At 37.3% G+C, this 18,876-nt stretch overlaps 1 protein-coding gene across 1 annotated transcript in view; it reads left to right on the top strand.

The window, feature by feature from the left end:
• Positions 1-468: 468 nt before the first annotated feature.
• Positions 469-18,876, top strand: part of LOC128644016 (adenylosuccinate synthetase isozyme 1 B) — a gene marked incomplete at its 5' end in the record, with an annotated part of 42,479 nt that continues 24,071 nt past the window's right edge. Inside the window, 3 exons of the mRNA XM_053696780.1 lie at positions 469-531; positions 16,508-16,558; positions 18,617-18,683. Of these exons, the coding sequence (XP_053552755.1) occupies positions 469-531; positions 16,508-16,558; positions 18,617-18,683 (181 nt within the window). The remainder of the gene's footprint in view (positions 532-16,507; positions 16,559-18,616; positions 18,684-18,876) is intronic.

The following is an 18,876-nucleotide window of genomic DNA, read 5'->3' as shown; positions in this document are numbered from 1 at the left end:
AAACACTAGCGGTCACTCAGTGATATGATAGGTGAGACCTCACACACAGACCATTAAACACAAGCGGTCACTCAGTAATATGACAGGTGAGATCTCACACACAGACCACTAAACACTAGCAGTCACTCAGTAATATGACAGGTGGGGTCTCACACACACCCCTAAACACTAGCGGTCACTCAGTAATATGACAGGTGAGGTCTCACACACAGACCACTAAACACTAGCGGTCACTCAGTAATATGACAGGTGAGGTCTCACACACAGACCACTAAACACTAGCGGTCACTCAGTGATATGACAGGTGAGACCTCACACACAGACCACTAAACACTAGCGGTCACTCAGTGATATGACAGGTGAGACCTCACACACAGACCACTAAACACTAGCAGTGTTTCTGTGATTTCACAGACGAGGGTCTCACGAGTAGCCTCTCTGCATTAATCCTTATTTGTGTATCTGCAGGTAACGGAGTGGTTATTCACCTGCCGGGGCTGTTTGAAGAAGCAGAAAAAAATGAAAAGAAAGGTAGATCTGATTAAACCTCATTCCTAGACCAATAGCTTTGCCGATCTCATGGAATTAAAGGGATATTAACCAAGCTTGGGCTAGGCACATGGCTTTCAGTCCAGACAAACTTTTATTAAAACTAGAGCTGTGCATTTATTTGTTTCACTAAATGACTCTGCAGCCTTTGGCTCATTATGGATAAAAGTGCATCTGTGATTAAACTCTTTATTTCCAGCAGTAAAACGCACAATGTTTCTCTCACAAGGAGATCTTAGTTGTGACTAAAACTGCTATTCGTGTTTCCCACTGACGCCAAAGCTATAACGTTCCTTCTGCTAATGCCTCGGAATCATTTACCTTCCGTATCGTTAATCCAATAATGAAACGCACCGGATTAAAGGGACATTTTCTTTCATGATCAGATACATTATAAATGTTTAAACTTTCCTATTTACTTCTATAATCAATTTTCCTGTAATCTCTTGGTATCTTTTATTGAAGAAGCAGCAATGCACTACTGGGAGCTAGTTAAACACATATGTAAGACAATGAAAATGGGCATACAAGTTCAGCCACCAATCAGCAGCTAGCTCTAAATATGCTTTTCAACCAAGGATATCAAGAGAATGAAGCAAATTAAATAATAGAAGTAAATTGGAAAGTTGTTTAAAATGCTATGCTCTATCTGAACCACACAATTCTTTTTTGGGGTTTCATGTCCCTTTAAGCACAGAGTGTCGGTTTTGTTGTGTTTAGCGATTACTAGACATGTGCGTTTCGATTAGTTCCGAATCGAAATTCGGCCGAATTTGTTAAATTCGGAGATTCGGATCGATTCGAATTTCCGAATTACCATAGTACCGAATCTACCGAATAAATCCGAATTAGTTTGGATTTATTTGTTACATTCGGATGGGCATGGATTACACTAGTATTGTACAGTATATTAGGTTATATCACTCTGCTATGGGTTACACCTAATATACAGTACATAATACTAGTCTAATACACAGCACATCCCACCTAACACATACCGAAATTCCGAATTTCCGAACCGAATCGAACCGAATCCAGCCGAATTTATTTGAATCCGAATGAATCTGAAACGATTCTGAAACAAATTCATTAGAATTTTTCCGAAGTTTTCCGAATTTGAATCGATCCAAACCGAAATTCGAAAACATTCTAATTGATCCGAACTGAACCGAAACAAATTTTTCGGCCATGCACAAGTCAGGTTGAGGGGCATGAATCTTGACCGATGCCTTTTTAGTAGTGTGTAGTGATACTAATAGGTGCCATGAGTAACGCGCTGTAAAACCATGGAGCTGTGTGTGTTTATTTGTAATGGGTTTGAACAGGTGCATTATGGGTGTTTGTTGTATTATGGACATTACTCCATTTTTATTTGTGTAAAAGTGCTAATTAATATTTCACCAAACCGATATTGTAAAAAGTGCTGTTATGAAAATGGCTGATTGCGTCAATGAGGAAAAGCGCTCATGTGCTGCCGCTAACACACTGATAAATACCAAACTATATATTGTGATCAGACCTTATATTAGTTACTGAAATACTGGGGGTAAAAGTGTAAAGTTTTACTGTCCTTAAAGCAACAGCGCAGCCATATTATAACCTAAGTCTCTTTCTCTGCTGTGTCCAATCAGGGACAGTTATACATGAGTCACTAGAGTGAGTACCCAGGGGCTCTGTAGAATATAGCAGTGTTACTTCTGGAGTCCGCACTTCTATGAGCAATTGGAAAGTTTTTACTACATATAACAAAATAGTTTATAATATAGTTTCTGGTGATTTTCAAGGGCATCAAACTCTTTTAGTATATACGCACAGTATGTACAAGCAATTAACCCCTTCTAGACCGCTAATTTCAGAAACAAATTTGCACAAAATACCGGAGAATTTTTCAAATTTTTGCTATCAGTCCATTTTAATAGAATTAGAGCCTTGTTTTGTTTTTTAAATTCACCTATCAAAACAATATAGGTATAGGTATTGATCTAGGCCCATGTTGGTATATTTCATACCATTTCACCGCCAAATGAGATCATATTTAAAAAAAAAAGTTAACTTTTTCACGAACTTTGGGTATCTCACTGAAATTATTTGCATATTGCTTGTGCAATCATAGCACAAATGTTTGTAAAAGCTTTTCTGAAATTCTCTTTGTTCAGAAATAGCAGATATACATGGCTTTGCTATTGCTTTTTGTTAATAAGAAGGCCGCTTTAGATATATACAGCCTTTAAGTATTGCAGTGTATACAGTACACTGTTATAAAGGTAAATGTTTACTGTCCCTTTAAGTGGGACTCCAGTACAGCAGAACTGTAATGGAGCAAATATGTCTGTTCTTTATTTATCAAACAGCGAAGTGAATGAACCATAGTACAGTCTGCAAGAGCATGATAGGTGTATAGTGGTACAAAACCAATCCATTACAACCTCTCACACATAAGTAATTAATACACTTCCCATAATGCAACTGTACCAAGGGTGTCACATGGATTTACTGCTAACTGATGAACAGTTTTTTGTAACGTTTTGGGTTTTGCAGACGCCTGGAGCTGTAAAATGAGTTTTATTCTTATCAAGAGCATCAGGTCAGGAAAAGGGAGCGGTCACTTTTAAAGATAAGCACTTTACATATGGATGGGGAGATTGTGCGGTCAGTCTCAGCGCCAAAAGAACAGTACAACTGGTAGGGGGGAAAATAGTGCAAAACGTGTTTAAATCATCAGTAGTTAAGAGTTTTATGGTACAACACCGTAGCATAAAACTCATAACTAAAGTGCTAAAAAGAACACTAACACCCATAAACTACCTATTAACCCCTAAACTGAGGCCCTCCCGCATCGCAAACACTAAAATAAATTTTTTAACCCCTAATCTGCCGCTCCAGACATCACCGCAACTATAATAATCATAAACCGCATCGCAAACACTATTTAAATATTATTAACCCCTAACATCGCCGCCACCAACCTACATTTATTAACCCCTAATCTGCCGCCCCAACATCGTCGCCACTATACTAAATGTATTAACCCCTAAACCTAAGTCTAACCCTAACCCTAACACCCCATAACTTAAATATAATTACAATAAATCTAAATAAAAATTAATATTATTACCTAAATAATTCCTATTTAAAACTAAATACTTACCTGTAAAATAAACCCTAAGCTACAATATAACTAATAGTCACATTGGGGCATATGTATTAAGCTCCTTATGGAGCTTGATGCTCCGTGTTTCTGGCCCGTGTCTGCAGACTCGCCACAAACAGCAGTTATGTAGCAGGGGTCACAAAGACCACTGCTCCATAACCTGTCCGCCTGCTCTGAGCAGGCGGACAGACATCGCCGGAAATCAACCCGATCGAGTACGATTGGGTTGATTGACACCCCCTGCTGGCGGCCCATTGGCCACGAGTCTGCAGGGGGCGGCGTTGCACCAGCAGCTCTTGTGATCTGCTGGTGCAATGCTGAATACAGCGAGCGTATTGCTCGCAGTATTCAGTGAGGTCTGGCGGACCTGATCCGCAATGTCGGATCAGGTCCGCCAGCCCTTGATAAATAGGGGCCATTGTATCTATCTTAGGGTTTATTTTTATTTTACAGCCAAGTTTGTATTTATTTTAACTAGATAAATAGTTATTAAATAGTTATTAACTATTGAATAACTACCTAGCTAAAATAAATACAAATTTACCTGTAAAATAAAACCTAACCTAAGTTACAATTAACACCTAACTTAACCCTACAATTAAATAAATTAACTAAATTAAAAACAATTAAATAAATTAAATTAAATTAGCTAAAGTACAAAGAAAAACAAGCCTAAACTAAACTACCCATAGCCCTTAAAAGGGCCTTTTGCAGGGCATTGCCCCAAAGAAATCAGTTCTTTACCTGTAAAAAAAAAATACAAACAACCCCCCCAACAGTAAAACCCACCACCCACACAACAAACCCCCCAAATAAAACACTATCTAAAAAAACCTAAGCTCCCCATTGCCCTGAAAAAGGCATTTGCATGGGCATTGTCCTTAAAAGGGCAGTTAGCTCTATTGCAGGCCCAAACCCTAACCTAAAAATAAAACCCACCCAATACACCCTTTAAAAAACCTAACACTAACCCCCTGAAGATCGACTTACAGTTCTGAACACTGGACATCCATCCACAAGGAAGCGGCAGAAGTCTTCCATTCGGAATTAAGGTAGAAAAAATCCTATTGGCTGTTCCAATTAGCCAATAGAATGCGAGCTCAATCCTATTGGCTGATTGGATCAGCCAATAGTATTGAACTTCAATCCTATTGGCTGATTGCATCAGCCAATAGGATTTTTTCTACCTTAATTCCGATTGGCTGATAGAATTCTATCAGCCAATCGGAATCTAAGGGACGCCATCTTGAATGACGTCACTTAAAGGTACCTTCATTCAGTAAGAAGACTCCAGATGAAGAGGATGCTCCGCGTCGGATGTCTTGAAGATCGATCCGTTCCGCGTCGGATGGATGAAGATAGAAGATCTTCTGCCCGTCTGGAGGACCACTTCGCCCAGCATTGGATGAAGACTTCTCCCGGCTTCGTTGAGGACTTCGGCCCGGCTTGGATGAAGACTTCTGCCGCTTCCTTGAGGATGGATGTCCGGTCTTCAGAACTGTAAGTCGATCTTCAGGGGGTTAGTGTTAGTTTTTTTTAAGGGTGTATTGGGTGGGTTTTATTTTTAGGTTAGGGTTTGGGACTGCAATAAAGCTAACTGCCCTTTAAAGGGAAATGCCCATACAAATGCCCTTTTCAGGGCAATGGGGAGCTTAGGTTTTTTTAGATAGTATTTTATTTGGGGGTTGGTTGTGTGGGTGGTGGGTTTTACTGTTAGGGGGTTGTTTGTATTTTTTTTTTACAGGTAAAAGAGCTGATTTCTCCGGGGCAATGCCCCACAAAAGGCCCTTTTAAGGGCTATTGATAGTTCAGTTTAGGCTAGGGTTTTTTTTTTTTATTTGGGGGGGCTTTTTTATTTTTATAGGGCTATTAGATTAGGTGTAATTAGTTTAAATATCTTGTAATTTGTTTATTATTTTCTGTAATTTAGTGTTTGTTTTTTTTTGTACTTTAGCTAATTTAATTTAATTTATTTAATTGTTTTTAATTTAGTTATTTTATTTAATTGTAGGGTTAGGTGTTATTGTAACTTAGGTTAGGTTTTATTTTACAGGTACTTTTGTATTTATTTTACCTTGGTAGTTATTAAATAGTTAATAACTATTTAATAACTATTGTACCTAGTTAAAATAAATACAAACTTGCCTGTAAAATAAAAATAAACCCTAAGATAGATACAATGTAACTATTAGTTATATTGTAGCTATCTTAGGGTTTATTTTATAGGTAAGTATTTAGTTTTAAATAGGAATTATTTAGGTAATAATATTATTTTTTATTTAGATTGATTGTAATTATATTTAAGTTAGTGGGTGTTAGGGTTAGGGTTAGACTTAGGTTTAGGGGTTGATACATTTAGTATAGTGGTGGCGACGTTGGGGGCGGCAGATTATGGGTTAATAAATGTAGGTAGGTGTCGACGATGTTGGGGGCAGCAGATTAGGGGTTAATAAGTATAATGTAGGCGGCGGTGGTGTCCGGAGCGGCAGATTAGGGGTTAATAAATATAATGTAGGTGTCGGCGATGTCGGGGCGGCAGATTAGGGGTTAATAAGTGTAAGATTAGGGGTGTTTAGACTCAGGGTTCATGTTAGGGTGTTAGGTGTAAACATAGAATGTATTTCCCCATAGGAATAAATGGGGCTGCGTTACTGAGTTTTACGTGCGCTGCTTTTTGGCAGGTGTTAGACTTTTTCTCAGCTGGCTCTCCCCATTGATTCCTATGGGGAAATCGTGCACGAGCACGTACGACCAGCTCACCGCTGACTTAAGCAGCGCTGGTATTGGAGTGCGGTAAGGAGCTCAATTTTGCTCAATGCTCACTTCTTGTCTTTTAACGTCGGGTTTGTAAAAACCTGTAATACCAGCGCTGCAGGTAAGTGAGCGGTGAGACAAAACTGCTTGTTAGCACCGCACTGCTCCTAATGAAAAACTCGTAATCTGGCCATTAGGTTTTATTTCATAGGTAAGTATTTAGTTTTAAATAGCTATTATTTAGATAATAATTGTAACTTTAGTTTAGCTCTATTTTAATTATGTTAAAGTTAGGGGGGTTAGGGTTAGGTTTAGGAGTTAATATAGTTTAATTTAGCTTGTTGTGATGTGGGGGGGGGTAGCAGTTTAGGGGTTAATATGTTTAATTAGTTAATAATTGTAAATTTAATTTAGCTATATTTTTATTATGTTAAAGTTATTGGGTGTTAGGGTTAGGCTTAGGGTAACGTTAGGGTTAGGGGTTAATGGATTTATTTAGTGGTTTAGAGGTTAATAACTTTAGTATAGTGGTAACGACATCGGGAGCGGCAGATTAGGGGTTAATAGTTTTATGTAGGTGGCGGTGATGTTGGGGGCGGCAGATTAGGGGTTAATAACTGTATGTAGGTGACAGTTATGTTGGGGGCAGCAGATTAGGGGTGTTTAGACGTGGGGTTTATGTTAGGGTGTTAGGTTTAAACATGATTTTCTTTTTCCCCTTAGACATCAATAGGGCTGCGTTATGGAGCTTTTGTTTCCGCTATCGCAGGTGTTAAGGCTTTTTTTTTTTTTGCTGGCTCTCCCCATTGAGGCCTATGGGGAAATCGTGCACGAGCATGTCAAAGCAGTGCTTGTTTTCGGTGCAGTATGGAGCTCAACGCAACCATTTCGCCCGCACAAGCCTGCTTTTTACAAACTTGTAATACCAGCACTAAAGGGAAATAACGCCGCTTATGTGGCAGTCGTTAAAATTAGCGATCAAAACTCGTAATCTATCTGATAGGTTATTGCCTGCTTGTGTGCCTCAAGGAATGCAGATACTAAGAAGGCAGGTCAGCCAATCCAAAGTCTCACATAGCCATCATACTCACTGGCATAGCAGCTGTAATCAGAGTGACTCCTATGAGAGACTTTACCTGCGTGTTTAACCTTTTTGCAGAGTTAATTTAAAAAATGATTGTAACAAATAAGAGCAGGTCCCTCTAAAGTACAACTGCATTAGGAGAAATGTAAAGAAATAAATAGTGTGCCAAAAAACCAATAAAGGTGTCTGCAAATCAGAAATCTACTGTGGCCGTATAACGTGACTGGCGCAAAAGGTAAAAAAATAACTTTTTATTCAAAGTCATAAAAAAACCTTTAACACCGTGAATCAGCTGGGCAGGATAATGGTCTAACGGATAATCACTAAAGTATATAGCGCCCACATCTGGTGCAACAAAGGCATCTGGCAGACTTCTATATAGGCACAGTGTATCTCAGGTGTGTATATGTCTGTACTGACAGTGTGTGTTGTATTATATCATTATTATGTGTAGGGATAGGCACAGTGTATCTCAGGTGTGTATATGTCTGTACTGACAGAGTGTGCTGTATTATATCATTATTATGTGTAGGGATAGGCACAGTGTATCTCAGGTGTGTATATGTCTGTACTGACAGTGTGTGTTGTATTATATCATTATTATGTGTAGGGATAGGCACAGTGTATCTCAGGTGTGTATATGTCTGTACTGACAGTGTGTGTTGTATTATATCATTATTATGTGTAGGGATAGGCACAGTGTATCTCAGGTGTGTATATGTCTGTACTGACAGTGTGTGTTGTATTATATCATTATTATGTGTAGGGATAGGCACAGTGTATATCAGATGTGTATATGTTTTTACTGACAGTGTGTGTTGTACTATATCATTATTATGTGTAGGGATAGGCACAGTGTATCTCAGGTGTGTATATGTCTGTACTGACAGTGTGTGTTGTATTATATCATTATTATGTGTAGGGATAGGCACCGTGTATATCAGATGTGTATATGTCTGTACTGACAGTGTGTGTTGTATTATATCATTATTATGTGTAGGGATAGGCACAGTGTATATCCGGTGTGTATATGTTTGTACTGACAGTGTGTGTTGTATTATATAATTATTATGTGTAGGGATAGGCACAGTGTTTATCAGGTGTGTATATGTCTGTACTGACAGTGTGTGTTGTATTATATCATTATTATGTGTAGGGATAGGCACAGTGTATATAAGATGTGTATATGTCTGTACTGACAGTGTGTGTTGTATTATATCATTATTATGTGTAGGGATAGGCACAGTGTATATCAGATGTGTATATGTCTGTACTGACAGTGTGTGTTGTATTATATCATTATTATGTGTAGGGATAGGCACAGTGTATATCAGATGTGTATATGTCTGCACTGACAGTGTGTGTTGTATTATATCATTATTATGTGTAGGGATAGGCACCGTGTATATCAGATGTGTATATGTCTGCACTGACAGTGTGTGTTGTATTATATCATTATTATGTGTAGGGATAGGCACCGTGTATATCAGATGTGTATATGTCTGTACTGACAGTGTGTGTTGTACTATATCATTATTATGTATAGGGGTAGGCACAGTGTATATCAGGTGTGTATATGTCTGTACTGACAGTGTGTGTTGTACTATATCATTATTATGTATAGGGGTAGGCACAGTGTATATCAGGTGTGTATATGTCTGTACTGACAGTGTGTGTTGCACTTTATCATTATTATGTGTAGGGATAGGCACAGTGTATATCAGGTGTGTATATGTCTGTACTGACAGTGTGTGTTGTACTATATCATTATTATGTATAGGGGTAGGCACAGTGTATATCAGATGTGTATATGTCTGCACTGACAGTGTGTGTTGTATTATATCATTATTATGTGTAGGGATAGGCACCGTGTATATCAGATGTGTATATGTCTGCACTGACAGTGTGTGTTGTATTATATCATTATTATGTGCAGGTATAGGCACCGTGTATATCAGGTGTGTATATGTCTGTACTGACAGTGTGTGTTGTATTATATCATTATTATGTGTAGGGATAGGCACAGTGTATATCAGGTGTGTATATGTCTGTACTGACAGTGTGTGTTGTACTATATCATTATTATGTGTAGGGATAGGCACAGTGTATATCAGGTGTGTATATGTCTGTACTGACAGTGTGTGTTGTATTATATCATTATTATGTGTAGGGATAGGCACAGTGTATATCAGATGTGTATATGTCTGCACTGACAGTGTGTGTTGTATTATATCATTATTATGTGTAGGGATAGGCACAGTGTATATCAGATGTGTATATGTCTGCACTGACAGTGTGTGTTGTATTATATCATTATTATGTGTAGGGATAGGCACCGTGTATATCAGATGTGTATATGTCTGCACTGACAGTGTGTGTTGTATTATATCATTATTATGTGTAGGGATAGGCACAGTTTATATCAGATGTGTATATGTCTGCACTGACAGTGTGTGTTGTATTATATCATTATTATGTGTAGGGATAGGCACCGTGTATATCAGGTTGTGTATATGTCTGTACTGACAGTGTGTGTTGTACTATATCATTATTATGTATAGGGGTAGGCACAGTGTATATCAGGTGTGTATATGTCTGTACTGACAGTGTGTGTTGTACTATATCATTATTATGTATAGGGGTAGGCACAGTGTATATCAGGTGTGTATATGTCTGTACTGACAGTGTGTGTTGCACTTTATCATTATTATGTGTAGGGATAGGCACAGTGTATATCAGGTGTGTATATGTCTGTCCTGACAGTGTGTGTTGTATTATATCAGTATTATGTGCAGGGATAGGCACAGTGTATATCAGGTGTGTATATGTCTGTACTGACAGTGTGTGCTGTATTATATCATTATTATGTGTAGGGATAGGCACAGTGTATATGAGGTGTGTATATGTCTGTACTGGCAGTGTGTGTTGTATTATATCATTATTATGTGCAGGTATAGGCACCGTGTATATCAGGTGTGTATATGTCTGTACTGACAGTGTGTGTTGTATTATATCATTATTATGTGTAGGGATAGGCACAGTGTATACCAGATGTGTATATGTCTGTACTGACAGTGTGTGTGTGTTGTATTATATCATTATTATGTGTAGGGATAGGCACAGTGTATATCAGATGTGTATATGTCTGTACTGACAGTGTGTGTTGTATTATATCATTATTATGTGTAGGGATAGGCACAGTGTATATCAGGTGTGTATATGTTTGTACTGACAGTGTGTTGTATTATATCATTATTATGTGTAGGGATAGGCACAGTGTATATCAGGTGTGTATATGTCTGTACTGACAGTGTGTGTTGTACTATATCATTATTATGTGTAGGGATAGGCACAGTGTATATCAGGTGTGTATATGTCTGTACTGACAGTGTGTGTTGTATTATATCATTATTATGTGTATGGATAGGCACAGTGTATATCAGGTGTGTACATGTCTGTACTGACAGTGTGTGCTGTATTATATCATTATTATGTTTAGGGATAGGCACAGTGTATAACAGGTGTGTATATGTCTGTACTGACAGTGTGTGTTGTATTATATCATTATTATGTGTAGGGATAGGCACAGTGTATATAAGATTTGTATATGTTTGTACTGACAGTGTGTGTTGTATTATATCATTATTATGTGTAGGGATAGGCACTGTGTATATCAGGTGTGTATATGTCTGTACTGACAGTGTGTGCTGTATTATATCATTATTATGTTTAGGGATAGGCACAGTGTATATCAGGTGTGTATATGTCTGTACTGACAGTGTGTGCTGTATTATATCATTATTATGTGTAGGGATAGGCACAGTGTATATCAGGTGTGTGAATGTCTGTACTGACAGTGTGTGTGTTGTACTATACCATTATTATGTGTAGGGATAGGCACAGTGTATATCAGGTGTGTATATGTCTGTACTGACAGTGTGTGTTGTATTATATCATTATTATGTTTAGGGATAGGCACAGTGTATATCAGGTGTGTATACTTTGTACTGACAGTGTGTGTTGTATCATATCATTATTATGTGTAATGATAGGCACAGTGTGTATCAGGTGTGTATATGTTTGTACTGACAGTGTGTGTTGTATTATATCATTATTATGTTTAGGGATAGGCACAGTGTATATCCGGTGTGTATATGTTTGTACTGACAGTGTGTGTTGTATTATATCATTATTATGTGTAGGGATAGGCACAGTGTTTATCAGGTGTGTATATGTCTGTACTGACAGTGTGTGTTGTATTATATCATTATTATGTGTAGGGATAGGCACAGTGTATATCAGGTGTGTATATGTCTGTACTGACAGTGTGTGTTGTATTATATCATTATTATGTTTAGGGATAGGCACAGTGTATATCAGATGTGTATATGTCTGCACTGACAGTGTGTGTTGTATTATATCATTATTATGTGTAGGGATAGGCACAGTGTATAACAGGTGTGTATATGTCTGTACTGACAGTGTGTGTTGTATTATATCATTATTATGTGTAGGGATAGGCACAGTGTATAACAGGTGTGTATATGTCTGTACTGACAGTGTGTTGTATTATATCATTATTATGTGTAGGGATAGGCACAGTGTATATCCGGTGTGTATATGTCTGCACTGACAGTGTGTGTTGTATTATATCATTATTATGTGTAGGGATAGGCACAGTGTATAACAGGTGTGTATATGTCTGTACTGACAGTGTGTTGTATTATATCATTATTATGTGTAGGGATAGGCACAGCGTATATCCGGTGTGTATATGTTTGTACTGACAGTGTGTGTTGTATTATATCATTATTATGTGTAGGGATAGGCACAGTGTTTATCAGGTGTGTATATGTCTGTACTGACAGTGTGTGTTGTATTATATCATTATTATGTGTAGGGATAGGCACAGTGTTTATCAGGTGTGTATATGTTTGTACTGACAGTGTGTGTTGTATTATATTGTTATTATGTGTAGGGATAGGCACAGTGTATAACAGGTGTGTATATGTTTGTACTGACAGTGTGTGTTGTATTATATCATTATTATGTGTAGGGATAGGCACAGTGTTTATCAGGTGTGTATATGTCTGTACTGACAGTGTGTGTTGTATTATATCATTATTATGTGTAGGGATAGGCACAGTGTATATCAGGTGTGTATATGTCTGTACTGACAGTGTGTGTTGTATTATATCATTATTATGTTTAGGGATAGGCACAGTGTATATCCGGTGTGTATATGTTTGTACTGACAGTGTGTGTTGTATTATATCATTATTATGTGTACGGATAGGCACAGTGTTTATCAGGTGTGTATATGTCTGAACTGACAGTGTGTGTTGTATTATATCATTATTATGTGTAGGGATAGGCACAGTGTTTATCAGGTGTGTATATGTTTGTACTGACAGTGTGTGTTGTATTATATCGTTATTATGTGTAGGGATAGGCACAGTGTATAACAGGTGTGTATATGTCTGTACTGACAGTGTGTGTTATATCATTATTATGTTTAGGGATAGGCACAGTGTATATCCGGTGTGTATATGTTTGTACTGACAGTGTGTGTTGTATTATATCATTATTATGTGTAGGGATAGGCACAGTGTTTATCAGGTGTGTATATGTCTGTACTGACAGTGTGTGTTGTATTATATCATTATTATGTGTAGGGATAGGCACAGTGTATATCAGGTGTGTATATGTCTGTACTGACAGTGTGTGTTGTATTATATCATTATTATGTTTAGGGATAGGCACAGTGTATATCCGGTGTGTATATGTTTGTACTGACAGTGTGTGTTGTATTATATCATTATTATGTGTACGGATAGGCACAGTGTTTATCAGGTGTGTATATGTCTGTACTGACAGTGTGTGTTGTATTATATCATTATTATGTGTAGGGATAGGCACAGTGTTTATCAGGTGTGTATATGTTTGTACTGACAGTGTGTGTTGTATTATATCGTTATTATGTGTAGGGATAGGCACAGTGTATAACAGGTGTGTATATGTCTGTACTGACAGTGTGTGTTATATCATTATTATGTTTAGGGATAGGCACAGTGTATATCCGGTGTGTATATGTTTGTACTGACAGTGTGTGTTGTATTATATCATTATTATGTGTAGGGATAGGCACAGTGTTTATCAGGTGTGTATATGTCTGTACTGACAGTATGTGTTGTATTATATCATTATTATGTGTAGGGATAGGCACAGTGTATATCAGGTGTGTATATGTCTGTACTGACAGTGTGTGTTGTATTATATCGTTATTATGTGTAGGGATAGGCACAGTGTATATCAGGTGTGTATATGTTTTTACTGACAGTGTGTGTTGTATTATATCATTATTATGTGTAGGGATAGGCACAGTGTATATCAGGTGTGTATATGTCTGTACTGACAGTGTGTGTTGTATTATATCATTATTATGTGTAGGGATAGGCACAGTGTATATCAGGTTGTGTATATGTCTGTACTGACAGTGTGTGTTGTATTATATCATTTTTATGTGTAGGGATAGGCACAGTGTATATCAGGTGTGTATATGTCTGTACTGACAGTGTGTGCTGTATTATATCGTTATTATGTGTAGGGATAGGCACAGTGTTTATCAGGTGTGTATATGTTTGTACTGACAGTGTGTGTTGTATTATATCGTTATTATGTGTAGGGATAGGCACAGTGTATAACAGGTGTGTATATGTCTGTACTGACAGTGTGTGTTATATCATTATTATGTTTAGGGATAGGCACAGTGTATATCCGGTGTGTATATGTTTTTACTGACAGTGTGTGTTGTATTATATCATTATTATGTGTAGGGATAGGCACAGTGTTTATCAGGTGTGTATATGTCTGTACTGACAGTGTGTGTTGTATTATATCATTATTATGTGTAGGGATAGGCACAGTGTATATCAGGTTGTGTATATGTCTGTACTGACAGTGTGTGTTGTATTATATCATTTTTATGTGTAGGGATAGGCACAGTGTATATCAGGTGTGTATATGTCTGTACTGACAGTGTGTGCTGTATTATATCGTTATTATGTGTAGGGATAGGCACAGTGTTTATCAGGTGTGTATATGTTTGTACTGACAGTGTGTGTTGTATTATATCGTTATTATGTGTAGGGATAGGCACAGTGTATAACAGGTGTGTATATGTCTGTACTGACAGTGTGTGTTATATCATTATTATGTTTAAGGATAGGCACAGTGTATATCCGGTGTGTATATGTTTTTACTGACAGTGTGTGTTGTATTATATCATTATTATGTGTAGGGATAGGCACAGTGTTTATCAGGTGTGTATATGTCTGTACTGACAGTGTGTGTTGTATTATATCGTTATTATGTGTAGGGATAGGCACAGTGTTTATCAGGTGTGTATATGTCTGTACTGACAGTGTGTGTTGTATTATATCATTATTATGTGTAGGGATAGGCACAGTGTATATCAGGTGTGTATATGTCTGTACTGACAGTGTGTGTTGTATTATATCGTTATTATGTGTAGGGATAGGCACAGTGTTTATCAGGTGTGTATATGTCTGTACTGACAGTGTGTGTTGTATTATATCATTATTATGTGTAGGGATAGGCACAGTGTATATCAGGTGTGTATATGTCTGTACTGACAGTGTGTGTTGTATTATATCATTATTATGTGTAGGGATAGGCACAGTGTATATCAGGTGTGTATATGTCTGTACTGACAGTGTGTGTTGTATTATATCATTATTATGTGTAGGGATAGGCACCGTGTATATCAGATGTGTATATGTCTGCACTGACAGTGTGTGTTGTATTATATCATTATTATGTGTAGGGATAGGCACAGTGTATATCAGGTGTGTATATGTCTGTACTGACAGTGTGTGTTGTATTATATCATTAATATGTGTAGGGATAGGCACAGTGTTTATCAGGTGTGTATATGTCTGTACTGACAGTGTGTGTTGTATTATATCGTTATTATGTTTAGGGATAGGCACAGTGTATAACAGGTGTGTATATGTCTGTACTGACAGTGTGTTGTATTATATCATTATTATGTGTAGGGATAGGCACAGTGTATATCAGGTGTGTATATGTTTGTACTGACAGTGTGTGTTGTATTATATCGTTATTATGTTTAGGGATAGGCACAGTGTATAACAGGTGTGTATATGTCTGTACTGACAGTGTGTTGTATTATATCATTATTATGTGTAGGGATAGGCACAGTGTATATCAGGTGTGTATATGTTTGTACTGACAGTGTGTGCTGTATTATATCATTATTATGTGTAGGGATAGGCACAGTGTATATCAGGTGTGTATATGTCTGTACTGACAGTGTGTGTTGTATTATATCGTTATTATGTGTAGGGATAGGCACAGTGTATATCAGGTGTGTATATGTCTGTACTGACAGTGTGTGTTGTATTATATCGTTATTATGTGTAGGGGTAGGCACAGTGTATATCAGGTTGTGTATATGTCTGTACTGACAGTGTGTGTTGTATTATATCATTATTATGTGTAGGGATAGGCACAGTGTATATCAGGTGTGTATATGTCTGTACTGACAGAGTGTGCTGTATTATATCATTAATATGTGTAGGGATAGGCACAGTGTATAACAGGTGTGTATATGTCTGTACTGACAGTGTGTGTTGTATTATATCATTATTATGTGTAGGGATAGGCACAGTGTTTATCAGGTGTGTATATGTCTGTACTGACAGTGTGTGTTGTATTATATCATTATTATGTGTAGGGATAGGCACAGTGTATATCAGATGTGTATATGTCTGTACTGACAGTGTGTGTTGTATTATATCGTTATTATGTGTAGGGATAGGCACAGTGTATATCAGTTGTGTATATGTCTGTACTGACAGTGTGTGTTATATCATTATTATGTTGTTTAGGGATAAACATAACACATCTGACTTTCTTATTAACAGGTTTAAAGGACTGGGAGAAGCGACTAATCATTTCTGACCGTGCACACATAGGTGAGTGAGCAGTGTGGCTTGTGCACTGTGTATAAGATTTAATGTTACCAGATGTCAGTAGAGAGTAGGTCAGGATTTATTGCATATTTATAGCCTAAAATTATTCCTTCATAATTGAAAAAATATTTAACATGAAATATACCAAGTCACTGTATTTATTGACAGGGATTTCTGTATTTATACATAAGGATTTCTGTATTTATTCACAGTGATTTCTGTATTTATTCACAGTGAATTCTGTATTTATTCACAGTGATTTCTGTATTTATTCACAGTGAATTCTGTATTTATTCACAGTGATTTCTGTATTTATTCACAGTGAATTCTGTATTTATTCACCGTCATTTCTGTATTTATTCACAATGCTATCTGTATTTATTTTTAGGGATTTATTAGTAGTGATTTCTGTATTTATACATAGGGATTTATGTAATTATTCACAGTGATTTCTGTATTCTTTAGCAGTGATTTCTGTATTTGTTCATAGGGAGGGACTTATGTATTTATTCAGTGATTTCTGTATTTATTCACAGGGATTTCTGTATTTATAAGCAGTGATATCTGTATTTATTCTTAGGGATTTCTGTATTTATTCTTAGGGATTTTTGTATTTATTAGTAGTGATTTCTATATTTAATCACAGTGATTTCTGTATTTATTCACAGTGATTTCTGTAGTTATTCCCACGGATTTCTGTATTTATTCCCTGGGATTTCTGTATTTATTCCCTGGGATTTCTGTATTTATTTCCAGGGATTTCTGTAGTTATACCCAGGGATTTCTGTAGTTATACCCAGGGATTTCTGTAGTTATTCCCAGGGGTTTCTGTAGTTATTCCCAGGGATTTCTGTAGTTCTACCCAGGGATTTCTGTAGTTATTCCCAGGGATTTCTGTAGTTATACCCAGGGATTTCTGTAGTTCTACCCAGGGATTTCTGTAGTTATTCCCAGGGATTTCTGTAGTTCTACCCAGGGATTTCTGTAGTTATTCCCAGGGATTTCTGTAGTTATACCCAGGGATTTCTGTAGTTATTCCTAGGGATTTCTGTAATTATACCCAGGGATTTCTGTAGTTATTCCCAGGGATTTCTGTAGTTATACCCAGGGATTTCTGTAGTTATTCCCAGGGATTTCTGTAGTTATTCCCAGGGATTTCTGTAGTTATTCCCAGGGATTTCTGTTTTTATACCCAGGGATTTCTGTAGTTATTCCCAGGGATTTCTGTAATTATACCCAGGGATTTCTGTAGTTATTCCCAGGGATTTCTGTAGTTATACCCAGGGATTTCTGTAGTTATTCCCAGGGATTTCTGTAGTTATTCCCAGGGATTTCTGTAGTTATACCCAGGGATTTCTGTAGCTATACCCAGGGATTTCTGTAGTTATACCCAGGGATTTCTGTAGTTATTCCCAGGGATTTCTGTAGTTATACCCAGGGATTTCTGTAGTTATTCCCAGGGATTTCTGTAGTTATACCCAGGGATTTCTGTAGTTATTCCCAGGGATTTCTGTAGTTCTACCCAGGGATTTCTGTAGTTATTCCCAGGGATTTCTGTAGTTATACCCAGGGATTTCTGTAGTTATTCCCCGGGATTTCTGTAGTTATACCCAGGGATTTCTGTAGTTATTCCCAGGGATTTCTGTAGTTATACCCAGGGATTTCTGTAGTTATTCCCAGGGATTTCTGTAGCTATACCCAGGGATTTCTGTAGTTATTCCCAGGGATTTCTGTAGTTATTCCCCGGGATTTCTGTAGTTATACCCAGGGATTTTATGTATTTATTCACAGTGATTTCTGTAATCCGAGGTAGGCTGACTGTAGCTTTTGCCTGTATCTTTAGCACTCTATCTGTAGCAGTTATTCGCAATATTATACATAATCCTGCGACACGTGCACGCTCCTTAGCACCTGTGAACCTACATGGGGTTTACACGGGATATTTTTATTATCATATTTATTTCCTTGTTTGAGGAGTTTGGGGTATTAGAACCAGACCAGCTATGATGTGAAATCTTTAAATGCTGACATGCACTAATGTGTCGCTCTCTTCTTGTTTAGTTTGTGATTTTCACCAGGCAGTTGACGGTCTTCAAGAGGTGCAGCGACAAGCCCAGGAGGGGAAAAAGTAATTATAATACACCTACTTGGTGTTGGTCAATAGGTATTAATATGATATTCTGTGTGCTTCTCACACGTTGCCTAGTAACCTAGTATGCTATATGCAAACGCACATATGAAAGGGATACAGAAGACCCTAAAATATATATATACACAAGTCACATATTATTCTGCAGCAAGTGTCGGTATTGGAGCCAAGA

Source organism: Bombina bombina, unplaced genomic scaffold, assembly GCF_027579735.1.
Source record: "Bombina bombina isolate aBomBom1 unplaced genomic scaffold, aBomBom1.pri scaffold_1632, whole genome shotgun sequence".
Classification (NCBI taxonomy): Eukaryota; Metazoa; Chordata; class Amphibia; order Anura; family Bombinatoridae; genus Bombina; species Bombina bombina.
Note: the sequence above shows the minus strand (reverse complement) of the source record. Positions and strands in the feature narration are given on the sequence as shown.